Source organism: Equus caballus, chromosome 30 (assembly GCF_041296265.1).
Source record: "Equus caballus isolate H_3958 breed thoroughbred chromosome 30, TB-T2T, whole genome shotgun sequence".
Taxonomy (NCBI): Eukaryota; Metazoa; Chordata; class Mammalia; order Perissodactyla; family Equidae; genus Equus; species Equus caballus.
In genome coordinates this window covers 12,165,572-12,180,365 of record NC_091713.1, presented here as the reverse complement: position 1 = coordinate 12,180,365, position 14,794 = coordinate 12,165,572, and the positions used below count along the sequence as shown (strand labels likewise).

Below are 14,794 nucleotides of genomic sequence, written 5' to 3'. Positions count from 1 at the left end.
AGGATCCGAACCGGTGAACCCTGGGCCGCCCAAGTGGAACTTGTGCACTTAACTGCTGCGCCACCGGGTAGGCCCCTAGTGCTTTTATTCTTAACACTAAAAACTCTCCTTGTGCAAACAAAATGATGTGATTTCAAGCAAAATCAAATTATACTAAAATGAAGTAGACGTGAAGTTTCATGCTGACATTTGCAATGGCTAAATATTTGAAAATCTAGTGGCAAATCTTCAGAATTTCCTCATAATTTTCTAGCAAGATTAGATTTCTGTTGATAACATCATTAATTCTGTAGAGCATTGCTGTCCAATAGAAGTTTCTGAAAGAATGGAACTTTCATTCCATGCTATCTGATATTTCAGAAGCCTTTAGCTGTGGCAACTGAGCAGGTGAAATTTGGCTAGAATTTTATGTAATCTTAATGAATTTAAATTTAAACAACTCCGTGTGGCTAGTGGCTGCTGCGTTGGACTTTGCAACTGCAGAATAGCCATTTCTGGTCGCAAAGGCAAAGAACTTTGAAAAATGCCAGTAGCCTAAAGGATGATCAGGAATTACAAAAAATTACAATTTCATCTCAGAATTTCAAGTAGCTATGGACTATTTTAGCATTAGAAAATAACGAATGATGTTGATGTTGATATCAAGATTTCCATACGGTTATATTGATTACATTGATGTTATTGATGGTGAGACTTTGATTATAAATATTAATTGAATAATGAGGTCTACTTTGACTCTTCCAAATGTGTTTGGCTGCCATCTTAGGTGCGTAAAATTCATTGTGGGGATACTCAGTGATGCAGGATAAATGCCAAATGAAAATATTCAGAAGAAAACATTGCTATATTTTGGCAACTTATCATTAAAAAAATGAGTCTATTTTTAGTTTTGGGGTAGGTGGCCCAAATCATACATTCTAACTTCCTGGACAAAGCCAATCCCCATCAAGGTTTTGACCTAATGACATTTTCTTCTCCTTTTTTTATTGTAATTTTTGATTTCCTTAATCTAGGCATACAGAAGACTAACATGAAACATGAAAACAGCTTCTAGGAAACTTAGTAACCCATGAACATCTGCAGAAACAAACAAACAGAAAATAAGCAACCAACAAACAGAAACAAAAACAACTTAAATGGCCTTTATACAATGCGAAGGTTCGGGGGGAGGATCGTGGAGTGCGTTCACTTACCATTTGTCCAATACCCTGGGCCCAGCACAGGTAACTACTCCAAATAATTACAACTGAGAACTAGGTGAAAAAAGGTATAAAGCACCAATACCTTTTTCTTTGCCTGTAGAAGCTCCTGATAGGCACTGGATCTTATAAAACGTGGGTATGAGTCACTTTTCATCAATTTGTAAATGTGCTCCTAAAAAGAAATAATGGTTGAGGTGCTTCTTTATTATTTCTCAGGAAAAATCAAATACTATGATGAGAATATAACACATCGTTCCAAAACAAATCTGGAAGCAGTAAAAAATAATAATGCTGATGGTAATGAGGATACGGTATGTTTACATAACATTTAGATCTCCAAATTTATTATTTCATTCATGGATCAATGTCTAAACTGGTTTGGGAACCATGGAGCATGGAAACCACATCCAGTCTTAAAAAAAAATGGGATTTGGTCGACAGCATGTCATGAGGGGATTTTAAATCAAGTTGTTGATTTATACAGATCATTTGAGAATATGAAAAATCTGCTATCTCTTAAAATTACTCCAGACCAAAAGTGAGTGATGTGACGTCAAGATTGAGTAATCATCCAGATACCTTTGGCATCTACATGTACTTGGAGGGTGCAGACTGCCCAGATGAGTCATCTCTTTGGTGTAAATTATATGGAAAATTGTCATCCACATCGCTTTGGGCCAGAGCACAAGCCCAAAATTAAATTTTGTGACATTTAATGGCTAACTCTCCCAAATTGTGTGCTTTTTTTTTTTTACTCGTTCAGAGACAGAATAGGTAAATACTTAACAATTCAATCCTAATCAGTCTGCAATGTTCTATTTTGATGATGAATATTGGTAGACAAAGAAGTAAAAAAAAAAAACCAAAGTATTCATCCAATTCAGTGCTGTTGACCCAATCCAGAGAGATTCTGCTCTGGCCTACTGCATCTCAAGGGAAAGGAAACACTCCTTGGTCTTTCTAGTCCAGTGAAATATAAGTTAAATGTAGAATTTTGAAGTATTTGAGAGTGTCCTGGATTTCCCAATCTGTTCTAGTTTGGAGAAAATATTTATTTTAAGAAATGACTCAGTTTCCCTGAGACTCTAAGAGTTCTTCTCGGTGCATCTCCAAGAGTACGGTGCCTCTGGAACTGTGTCAGAATTTGTGGGTGGGAAAGCAGAGCAATGTCTTGTTTTGGAGTCAAGCATTTTGGGAATTCAGATCCAATCTTGCTCAAGATCTCCCACTTACAAACATGTAAATTTAGACCAGTTTATTCATCTCTCTGAGTCTAAATCTTCTCATCTATAAAAGAGAGTTGTGAGGATTAAAGAAATGATAAATGTTCAGCAAAGTGCAGAGGTATGCATAACAGGAGCTCAAACATACTTGAGTATATGCCAGGTACCCTTCGAAGTGCTTGCTTGTATTAGTTGATTTAAGCCTCCCCAAACCTCAACGAGGTTGGTGACCATTATTACATCCATTTTTAAATGAGAAGAAACTGAGGCACAGAGAAGTGAAGTACTTGCAAGAGGTCACAGAGCAGAGCTCAGACTAGAACCCAGGCCATCTGGCTCCAGAATCTGTTTTCTTTACCAATACATAATGTCTTTTCTCAGACAACGGCAGGAATTTCTATTCTTATATATATATATATATATTTTTTTTTTTTTTTTTTTTTTTTTTTGAGGAAGATTAGCCCTGAGCTAACTACTGCCAGTCCTCCTCTTTTCTGCTGAGGAAGCCTGGCCCTGAGCTAACATCTATGCCCACCTTCCTCTACTTTATACGTGGGACGCCTTCCACAGCATGGCGTGCCACGTGGTGCCATGTCCACATCACACCCGGGATCAGAACCGGCGAACATCGGGCCGCTGAGAAGTGGAACTTGCGAACTTAAGCGCTGTGCCACTGGGCGGGCCCCTCTATTCTTATATTTTTGAAGACAGGGTTAAAAAACCTACAAAAAACTGGAGTTAAGTATCTGAGCTTAATTGAAAAAGAAACCTATGGTCAGGTGGTAATGTTTTCCATAGAATATTTTTCAGTGACATAGACAACAAGGAAATGTTCTTTTTGAGACTTCAGGAAGATCGTTGAAAACATTTTACATTGCCAGCTCTAGAAACATGTTTGAAATTTTATCTTGAAATGAAAGACAGATAAATCAGCAGAGAAGTAAGGCATAGTGCCAGAATTTTCATACTGTCCTCTCTCATGTGCCCCACAGGATGTAAGTATTTCCACACGGAAGACCAGGGACGAGCCGGGGAGAAAGGGTATCTGTTAGCTGTTTTAAGCTGCGTTAGTTTTCTACACGGTGGCTCGTTTCTTCAAACCCAAACCAAGGAGGAATGTATTTTCCACCAAGAATGAAAATAAGGAAGGATGTTTGTGTACTTCATTCTTCATCTTCTATATTTTACTTTAGTAACCTTGTTATTTAAAAAACAAGATACTTTCTGGAACTAATATTTTTCTCTAAAAGAGATTTAAGAAATTATGAAGTATGCATGTTCTGATTTAAAAGCCAGTTTCAACACACCAGTAGGACATAATATCCTCTCATTGTAAGTTTATTTTTCTTCCTGAGCACAATATTTTTTTTTAGAGAAAGTGGAAATTCAAATTGTTTCTATGGAGGCAATTATGTCCAGTGTGAGGAAAACAGCACTTAAAAATTTGTCTTAGGAAGTTAGTATCTTAAGAATTTCCCTTTTTTTTCTTTTCGTAAACTAAAAAAGTAACCTGGAAAGCTAACAAATGCCTGAATCTACAATTTCATTTTATCCTCAGAGACAAAACTGGTTTCAATTTGACATCACTTTAAACTAATCTAGTTTAGTTCTGACTATTTGTAATAACGAGTAATTTACTGTGTCAGAATCTTAGAATCTCCATATTGGAAGACACCTTAAAGGTTTCAAATATGTGTTACCGAGGTGAGGCCATCCTTGGATAAGTGTTTGCTCACATACTGGGTGACAAGCATAGTAGAAAATGAAGTAGAAGTTTTCAAATATTTCAAATATTCCCCTTCAAGAAATTTCCATGTAAAAACATTCAGATTTACACAACATTCCCATGCTTTCAACACTGCTCACTTTCAAGTGTCTCTGTTCTCTTCTAGGGCAGAGTTATTTTACATATGGTTACCTACACCGAAAACATTAGGCACAGCTGCAATTGCAATCAAAAGAAAACGAAAGCATCTCAAACGGCAACTTCCTAGGAGCACATTTGTGACAGTGCAAGGCCCACCTCTGTACCAACCTGCGCATCTTCGAATGTGTATCGTCCGGGCTCCTTCACATTCTGCGTGGTTTTGTCATAGCTCTTAGAATCCAAGTTAATGGCACTGGGGGCACCTGGCGCCAGAAATTCTTGCCATATTTCCTGAACTCGGGAGGGAACCTCTCTGATAGGTCTTTTCTTCAGGTCCTCCACTGCCAGCCAGAATCTATGCAAAACGTGACACCACGAGTTTACTCCGATGCCTCATAATCTGAAAATTCTTATAAGATTCACTGATTGTAAAACTCACGGTGATGAATGATAACAAACCCACTTTCTCTAAGGGCTTCCAAGACCAGGCCTTTGCTAATTTCTTCATTAGTTGTATTCAAAGATATAAAATCTTTCAGAAGGTAATATCAAAAACAGTCTCTTTTAAGTGGTTGCTGTTAAAAGCATATCTGCCAGAACCCCGATTCTATACAACCCTTATCTCTCCTGAAGCCAAGCAGAACTGCTGAAGAAGCGTCTCTCAGAAAAGACGTTTCAGGGCAATGAGGGTGAGTGACACAAAGCATCTGATCAGGGGGATAAAGGAGCACATTATACTGTATTCTTTCGATCTTTTGTCCATTTGAGCTATGAGTGTTAGTATGGAGAGGATTTTCTGCTCTCCCTGACAAGAGGATTACAGCGAAGCTTTACTGGAATGAAAGAGGCCTGGATACAAGATCAGAAAAGGCCTGAGCTGGAGAAATCAGGGCACGTAACTAATTTTAGGCTATTTAATTTGGTTATGGAATGACAGAAGCAGCAAGCTTTCACATGCAACTCTTTGAAAGGCTTAAATTTGCAGAGGCATCATAGAAATTTAGAAGCTCTGGAAAAAATACCCTGGCTTACTTCTAAATATATAAACATATTTTATACACTTCTGTATAGAGCATATATGCTAAGAGGAAGGAACACCAGAACCTGATACCAGCAAATAGCAAAGTCTAATCGTAAGGGGCCACGTAGCATTTATGGGTTTCATTTCTTTCAATCTCACTCTATTATACCTTTTTGGTTAGACCTAGAAATAATGTGGAAAAGATAAATATGTATGTCATAATAGTTTGTTAAAACAAAAAATACTTTAAAAGGAACTACTGGGTCTACGTTGTCCTCATCAGGGACTGTTATCACTCTAATGGTAGATGTGACCAAGGAATGGAGAAGATGACCACAGAGACGAAGATGCTAGAGAGTCTTAAGAGATGTACAAGGTGATAAGCAGTACCTTCATAACTATTAACCTCTAGCTTGGGCATTAATGACAGGTCAGAAATAAGTAATGAAGCATTTGAACTAGAATAAGAATATCAAACACAACTCAGTCTAGCGATTTCCCGGTTTCTAGATGTCATTCTCCTGTAGATATATGTAAGAGTGGATAATCCAATTTGGACAACGCTTTAAACATGAAATTACCATTATGGCTTTCAGAAGGGAAGGCTAAGACCATTTTCTCCTAAAATACAGATTTCAACACTGTGCAATCTAAAAGGAATGCCATGTGCAATCTGAGGGAGCCTAAGTGTTGTAATTAATGCTCATTCAATTTCATCCCAGTACGCTTCCACACTTCAATCAAAAGAATGGCTCTGCTCTCAAAGAACTGGTAGAAAAAGTGATACACCATTCAAATGGTCACAATACAAGGAAGCACGTGAGGGACTCAAGAAATAGCACAAACTGGACAGTCTGGAAATGCAGAGTAGGATAGAGCCCTTCTGCTGGGGCTCTGGGCTGGAAAAGGGAGTCTAGGAAAGCTGTTACAGATGCAGTGACATCTTAAGTGGATTTGGAAATACAGATAAAATATGAAAGGCTTGAGGAGGCCATAGTAACACCTACACTGATACGTAAGTGCAGGCACTGTTCTAAGCGATTTGTTTATATTAACTCACGCAGTCCCTTCAACTGAATAGAGTATGTGCTATTATTTCCTCCATTTTAGAGAAGAGGAGCCTGGGGATACGAAGATTAAGTTACTTAAGGTGGCCCACTATAAGTGGCAATACTGGGGTTTGCCCCGGATGATTTGCAGCAGACAACATGCTCATAACCACGCCCTCAAATGCCTCCCTAAGAGCATCGGTGCCTTTCTTAACCTCAGCATTGTAATAACCGTTGTAATAGCTTAGCAGAATGGAAAGGGCCACCCCACTTATTATGTGGGAATATATATTATATTATATTTGGAAGTGTCTTCATGTCTCTGAACCTCAATTTCTTCATCAGTAAAATGGGATGATAATGTCTATCTCACTGGGTTTCCATTAGACTAAATGAGATAAATTACGCAAAGGGAACTTTGGAAGTGTCTGACATTTTTAGGCACTCAACCATAAAAATCATGTTATTACATTTACTTAGTCCTCACATTAAGCTATGTGCTTTACCTGAAAAAGGAGGGAGCAAAAACATAGCAATGGAGAGCGGGGGCTCTATTTGAGGCATAAATACTTTTCAATAGCAGTATTTCTTGACTTTTTTTCCTGTCTTAACACTTGAAGAAAATGCTCATGCGAGCGCGGCACTTCCATCAGCAGCAGGTGCTTAGAGGGCTGATGTTTAGACTAGATGTCTGGAGACTTACTTAAGAGCAGTTAGCTGTCAGCTAACTGGACCATCTTGTCTCCCTCAGTCTGTGTCACTAGGTACCTAGGCAGAAGCAGGCAGGCGCAGATTTGGGGAGGAGTGGACAGTAGCTTGGTATCGGTTTAATAGAAAGCCTAGGATGCTGATTATTACCAATCTGACTTGGACAAGATGCTTAATTTCTCCAAGACATATTTTGTTTCTCTGTAAAGTGGGGCAAGAATATTTACACATTTCTGTTGTGATAATTAGATGTGTGATAACCAGAAAAATGAATACAAAATATAACGCAGCATACTTACAAAAGTAGTGGATATAAAGCATATTATGGCATATAGTAGGTGTTCGAGAATTATATCTATATCTTTCTATCTATCTATCTATCTGTCTATCTATCTACCTGTCTATCTATCTGTCTATCTGTCTACCTATCTATCATCTATCTATCTACCTATCTCTGTATCTATCTTTCTATCCTCTATGTACTATCTATCTATCTATCTATCTTTTAGGGAAACATATAATAGGCATGTGGTAGATACTCAAGAACTGTATATATGTGTATATACATGAAATCTGTACTATTTATTATACGTAATTACTTAGCAGGGAAACTAGTGTGGCACAGCGTTATCGAGATAAGAAACGGCTGAGGCTTGATCTAGTAAGGCAGCAGTGATTCAATTTATTCATGAAACAGAGCTTGCACATGCTCTTCCCTCTGACCGGAAGCTTCTTCCCTCTTCCTTTTCCGCCTGTTGTCTCCTTGTCACCCAGGTCTCAGGCCAGAAGCCATTTCCCCCAGGATGCCTTTGCTGATCTCCAGCTCCGGGTTGGCCAACCCTCTGTACTTCTCTGATGCAAACACCCGTCATTTTGTGTTGTGATCTGTTTTCTTCTCTGTATTTACCACTAGACGTAATTTTAATGAGATGGGAACCATTTTTATTTGGTTGGGTGATACTGGTGAGGCTCATTACTTGTTTATTTCTTCATCATGATACCCATGATATTAGCATTTTTTCAAAAACTTAGAAAATTAGAGGGAACTCTACCTCTGCATCCACTAAAAGGCTAAAAAATCCTTTATCTCTGCTTTTAAAAATGCATTCTTGTACTCAATAACTGATGAGGGGTCCTCAATATAGGAAATGTTATTTAACAGGCCCAATAAAAATGTTTAGCAGCTGTGGATCTTGTGAAAGCCCTGTCGAGAAGGGTTCCCATAAGCTTGAGAGAATAGGGAGCTCCATCCCAATAAGCCATGATAAGCACGCATAGATAATTCACTTCTTCCAGGTTCTGTCTGTGGTCATCTTGCTTAATCCATGGGACATCTGCCAAAGTTCTACATATTTCCAAATGGTTTGGTATGTGACACTACTTGGCACTGCTTAGTTCCAATGAAAATAAACGAATGCCGAGACCTTTCCGGAGATGAATTTCACAGGACTGCCTAAGTCTTGGGAAAGCAAATTAGGGTATCGTGTTTCAGAAGAATAATGAATGAAAGAGCTCATGGAAAAACAGTTTTATGTAGTGGAAAGTTATCACTCATTTCAATGATCTTAAATAGAGTCATTAAAATCTATTCCAGTGTCTCACATTTAAAAATTCAATTTCCAGGTGCCTCAAGTTAGAAAAATTTCAAAAATATGTTAGGATGATGTTTACAACAGATGGGCAGACAGTGCACCCCTCCCTTACTAACAGCTCAATGCTGCGCTGCTCTCGGATGCCCTGAGGCTGCGTTTAAATGTGCAAAGTCAATGAGCTACTCCCATGGTTTTGTCCAAGTTATTTGACATGAGCATCCAGTCTCTTTTTCTAGATCTTACTTGAGAAGTGATATGCAAAGACCAATATTGGTAAATAGGTGATATTTTAATTTAACTGCATAAACATAATTGGCTATTCCCACTCTGCCAAACCTGAGTCTAAGTATTACATTACACTTCTTTATGGAGTCCTTTTCAAATGCACCAAATTTATTTGGTTAAAAGATCAAGAGACAGTGTAAAAATATTCCCTTATAAGGAATTGATAATGTTGGACAGGCTTTGCCTCCGTTACCTTTCTCTCCTCCACCAAGTGGCAGAAATTCAGTGGGTTCAGATCATCATTGTGATGTTGGGGGAGAGTAATTGGTCTATTAAGTCCAAAGTAACCAGACACATCACAGGTAGGTCTCCTGGTTTACAGTGTAAGAGCTGAACAACACGTCTTACCTTAAGTTTTCTGAGCTGAATTCTGACTCTAGAAATTTAAGGAACTGTTCTCTCCCAACTGGGTCTTTCAATGCTTCATCCATGCCAAAACCCCATCGTTTTACCCTCTGCTGGCTTGGTTCTTTGCTATAGGAGATAGAACAAAGTCAGATACATTCCTTTCATTACAAGTCCCATTTTCTGCTACTACATTTCCCCTCAAAATTATATATGCCTTGAAATTCCCATCTTTAACTTATCTTTCAGGAAAAAAACCATTCTGATTAATGGCTTCACATGAAATTGTAGTAAGGTATAAGTTAGGCATTGATAATAAAGTGCAACGTTTCTTGAACATTAGGTGCTATGTGCTCTAGACAGGTTCGCACTTTTAGTTTTTTCTGCCACTTTATGAGATAGATGCTGTATAATTCTCATTTTATGGATGAAGAAATCAAGGTGTAAGGAAGGTTATAACTTGCCACTGTCAGACAGGTAATGAAGGGCAATGTTCCAGACATTCTGACCCCAGAACCCAATCTCTTAATCACCACACAATGCAATCTCGTGCTGTGTCATAGTGGGGGAAAACGCATTGGGAACCAAAAGGCCTAATCCTAGTTTATGACTCTGCCATTGATTAAATGTGTGACGTAATCCTGGCTGACTCACAACATTTGGGGGTTCCAGCTTCCTCATCTATAAAATCTAGAACTTAAGGATGAGCGGTTCTGCACTTGTCAAGCATTTACGAACCACTGGATGGATGTAAAAGAAAGAAAAGGTCACGAATGCAGTCTAGAGAAGGGCTAAAGAATACCAACCTCTCACTCTGTGAAGTGATATGCAGTGATCTTTTTATGAATCTGACAACGCTGATGATCTAATTTTTCACTTTTATAGCTCATGGAAGAAATCAGGGAGGCTTAAACTGTGCTTTGGTTTTCTTAAGAAGTCAGTCTCTTGTCTGTTTTTCTTAGGGTGTTTATAATAAGTCCACTCTGTTAAAATTGAGTTTATAAAGGCATACCTGTATTGGGCTTAAGTAAGTATGAATTTAGCATTCGTTTTACTTGAATACATGGATCTTTGTGGCTATTTGGATTTTCAAGGAAGCTAAAAACAATGAACTAAATTTCAAGAACTGAAGTTCTCAACTCCGATTAGTCTTCCAAGAAACATTTCACCTCCAATTTTGTGCCAGTCCTTCTGGAAATGCAAATCTTAATACAAATGCAAATACCTACATTTCAAAAACCATTACCCTGAGCAAGGAATTTATATCATGGGCTAATGTAGGTACAGAGTAAAATCACCTTTAAAATGACAATTAATCAGGTATAGGATTCTTCTTCTTTCACCTAGACTCTGAAATAGGTGAAATATTTGGAAGGAAAAGAAAATGTCACTTACCTTGCTTCAAGTTCCCAGAAGGTAGTATCATCGGACAGCCATGGGTTAGAAGGGTCAGGTGGCACAAGAAATGGGTCATATTCTAAATACTGTTCCGTGTAACTTAGCAGACTAGAGAGAAAAAACATTTTCATTTTCCTTAGTTTTCTGGCTGACGTTATACCCAGTCCAAGGTAGGGGACAGAATCTAAAAAGGTCTGGCCAAAGAGTGGTTTCTTGTTTATAGAATGAAATCCAATGGCAGCTTGCAAGTTTCAATAACTTACATGCATCAGCTTATTGTGTTTCTTGGCAGACAGATGTGGCTGAGGATTCCATCTCTCTCCATGCCTAAGCTATATGAGTCAATATCCCTCCGTTAAAATGAAGCAAAATGTAAGAGGTCAGTGTGTGAAGGGCAGTGCTAAGGGTCAGTTCCAATCCTTGGTCAACCTGTCCACCCACAGCTGAACTGATTTAAGCCAACTTGGAGAATAGATTAAAAGGGAACTTTTAACAAAAGTATTTACAGAAATAAGAGAAAAGAGGAATCACTGACAAAGGTTTTTGTTGTTGTTGTTAGGAAGATTGTCCCTGAGCTAAAATCTGTGTCAGTCTTCCTCTATTTTGTATGTGGGATGCTGCCACAGCATGGCTTGATGAACGGTGTGTAGATCCATGCCCAGGATGTGAACCCATAAACCCCGGGTGACTGAAGCGGAGCACACAAGCTTAACCACTACACCACTGGACCAGCCCTGACAAAAATATATATTTTTTAAAAAAAAGAGAGAGGAGAGGAAAGAAGTTGAGGGTTAGGATTTGGCAATGCCCCAAAGTGAAGAACAAGAATGCCATTAAGAACAGATTTAAATGAAGAAAAGGAAAATATGTAAAATCTCAATTTAATTCAAATTCTGAAGTCATGCAGTAGCTGAGTAATGTGAATGTTAAGATGAATTTGCAGAGGCTCTAAGTTGCCAAAAGGGAATCTGGTAAGCTAAAAGTTTCATTTCTCCCAGCAGGAGCGAAAAGATTCAACTCCTCAGAATGGTCTTCTGTATCTGATTCTGGTGGCACAAGGATTGGACCACTAGAGATTTAAGACAATAATGATCATTGTGTCATTTAAGCTACAACACAAGAGGTCTTTGAAAGTTTTCTATGTACAGAAAACAAAAACAAAATATTTCTTATGAGGTTCCAATTATTTATCTTAGCTCCCCTCCCAACAGGTCTCTTACCATTTTTAACACATTTGTCATAAAATATTTTTCATTTATATAGACATCTTGAAATACTTACCTATCAGCAACTTTTGACATTTTTAACCGATGTCTATCTAACTGTATTTGCCAATATTTTATCTGAAAAGAGAGGTAAAGAAGAAGTTACATAAGCAATGACATTCTCACAGTTTTCTACTCTAAATTCTGATAGACTGGGCAATTCTAAACAAGAATATGTTGTAAGTCAGTAAAATTCAAAAATTTCAAAATCTATAAAAAAATCAAACCAGAGGGATCTGAAAGAGTCAACAAAAAATTAAGATCTGTTTGAATGTAAACATAAGGAATATCACTTTAGAACAGCAATGAACTCGAACATTCTGTGTGGTTTAATAAAATGTAACTTTAAAGTATTATAGAGATTTTAAACATTTATTCATGGTGAATAACCAAATCAGAATCACATTTACCTCTCAAATATTGAATTCAGAAAATAAATTTATTCACTATTTGTTACCATAATTTCAAAATAAACCCTGCTTCCTAATAATATCCCAACAAGGCATCAATGTTATATGTTTTGAGAATAATTTTATCAACATTTCAGGACAAATACTCACATGGACATAATCACAAATGGAAAACTTTAATTTAAAACTCTCTAACTACTTTTCCTTCATGGTGATTATAAGTATACTAGAAAAGTATGTATTACACTATCGATAAACTATTTTCCTATAAAATATTAGGGGAAAAGAATGGGAAAAGACTCATGACTGAACCAACCAAGATTTTTAACTATTATTTGATATGAGACTAGTGTTTTCTTTGAAATATTACTTGAAGACAAAACTATTGTTCAATTGGTGAAGAAAAGAAGTGATATCGATCAATTGGCGAAAAAAGAAGTAATATATACCATGACTGTATACCACTATTGATAACGGCAAACTTCGAGAGACTTCTAGAGATCAGTGCAGTCATACCTTGCTTAATGACGGGGATATGTTCTGAGAAATACATTGTTCGGTGCTTTTGCCCTTGTGAGAACATCATAGAGTGTACCGAAGGGGAACAAAATGTGCCACCCCAGAATGTGTCTCTTTAACATGAGGATTATTTTAGGCTGATTATTTTTAAGAAACCAAAGACCCGGAAAGTTTTTCTTGTTACCTCTTCCTTAACTGCCTAAAAGAATTCAGTTAAAAAAACCTGTCTGAGAAAGTGAGCTGTCGCATTAGCATAACATGAACTAGGTGGTGGACAGGGAGGAACCTAACACAGCCTGTGGGTTGGGCTCCTCTCTGTGTTCTTCTGTTTCTGTGGCCAAACACTTGTTTTCCAAACGTTTGCACCTTTTCACTTCCCTGTGAATTGCCTTCCTTCCCTTTGAAGTCCTTGACCCTCCCTACCACAAATATCTTTCATCTTTAGCTGAAGATGATATTTAAGGTGAAGGCTTTGGCCATTTTGGTGAGTTATGTGGTATTCCTGGATTTCTCCCACGTATATATGTTATTGAACTTTTGTTTATTTTTGTCTTGTTAATGTCTCATGTCACTTTAATTCTTGGACCAGCTGGAAGAACCTAGAAGGGTGGTGGAAAATTTCTTCCTCCCCTGCAGTACTTACAGAAACCTAGACAGTATAGCCTACGACACACCTAGGCTATATGCTACTAATCTTATGGCACCGCTGTCGTCCATGCGGTCCATTGTTAACAGAAACGTCATTATATGGCACATGACTGTACTATAGAAACAAGGATAAGAACTCTTTTGTGAAGATCACGTCAGATTGTTGGGTATGGAAAACATGTGACTCAATGTCACTGAGCTCTTGTCTTTTCATTTTTTAAGACAGAGTTCTGGTGTACAAAATAACTCTTGATATTGGAGGCATTTATAAATCAGTGTATGTGACTTTTAAAAATTGGTTAGGAGGAAAAGGATTGGAGGAATTAAAGAATGAAGAGTTTTGAAAACCATCTCCATATATTGATACATTTTCAAGTGACTACATATCTTAACATTAGACAATTACATTACCTTTTAATTGTAAATCTCCTATATGAGAAAGCCAACCATACAAATAATTTTTAAAAATACCTGCTATCAACATTCACCATCTGGTCTTCATCGCTACTTCTCTGCGAACCACTAACTGTTCATTTTATAGGTTGACCCACCTGTTGTTGTAACTCATCTTCTGTGGGAGCTTTAGTTTCTGGCGTGGGTGTGTGGGTAGGACTGTGACTTCTAATATCATTTTGTAAACCATAGACAGACTACAGAAAAATAAAAAAGAAATATGTTACAATGAACATCATATGCAGTCACAGACTTCCTAAAAGGTAATTTTGTGTTATATGGTCAATAAGGTAACTCAAAGCTTTGCGGCATATTTGATTAAGCTTCTTATCAAAATTCAAAAGGCACTGCTATCATAAATATCGTATGAATGTAAAATAGAAGCACTGCTCTTTGAAAAAAATATGTGGTTAGATTATTAATGTTGACAGAATCATTGATTATACGGAGAGAACACTGTAAGTGTGATAATAAAATCTGGGGATGGGCTGACCGTATGAAGCTGGGGAATGACAACACCAGTTGTCATCATTTAATGACATCACTTAAATCAACACTTAATGAGTATTGATTTCAGAATAAAAAGAGGTAGATACAGAATACAATAAAAACTTAATAAACTGAAAGAAGATAAAAGTAACCTGATCCTTACATAGGAAAGGAACGGAGTACTGAGGAGAGAGACTAGGTTAAGAATTCCATTGCTGTTTGGTCTCCGATGGTGTGACCAAGGACACCTCAGAGTGCTCCTACTTTCCCATCTCAGCGTGGTCTGTTTACCGCACAATACCAGCCTTGCTGTTGGTGCC

General features: G+C 37.6%; 1 protein-coding gene across 9 annotated transcripts in view; it reads right to left on the bottom strand.

Annotated features, from left to right (window-relative positions):
- RGS7 (regulator of G protein signaling 7) overlaps positions 1–14,794 on the bottom strand; it is a 487,753-nt gene that overhangs the window by 18,805 nt on the left and 454,154 nt on the right. For all 9 annotated transcript variants that reach the window (XM_023632432.2, XM_023632434.2, XM_023632435.2 and 6 more), the window contains 6 exons: positions 14,084–14,182; positions 11,972–12,033; positions 10,688–10,798; positions 9,296–9,421; positions 4,461–4,647; positions 1,285–1,374 (listed from right to left, as the gene is read on the bottom strand). In XM_023632432.2, coding sequence (XP_023488200.1) covers positions 1,285–1,374; positions 4,461–4,647; positions 9,296–9,421; positions 10,688–10,798; positions 11,972–12,033; positions 14,084–14,182 — 675 coding nt within the window. The remainder of the gene's footprint in view (positions 1–1,284; positions 1,375–4,460; positions 4,648–9,295; positions 9,422–10,687; positions 10,799–11,971; positions 12,034–14,083; positions 14,183–14,794) is intronic.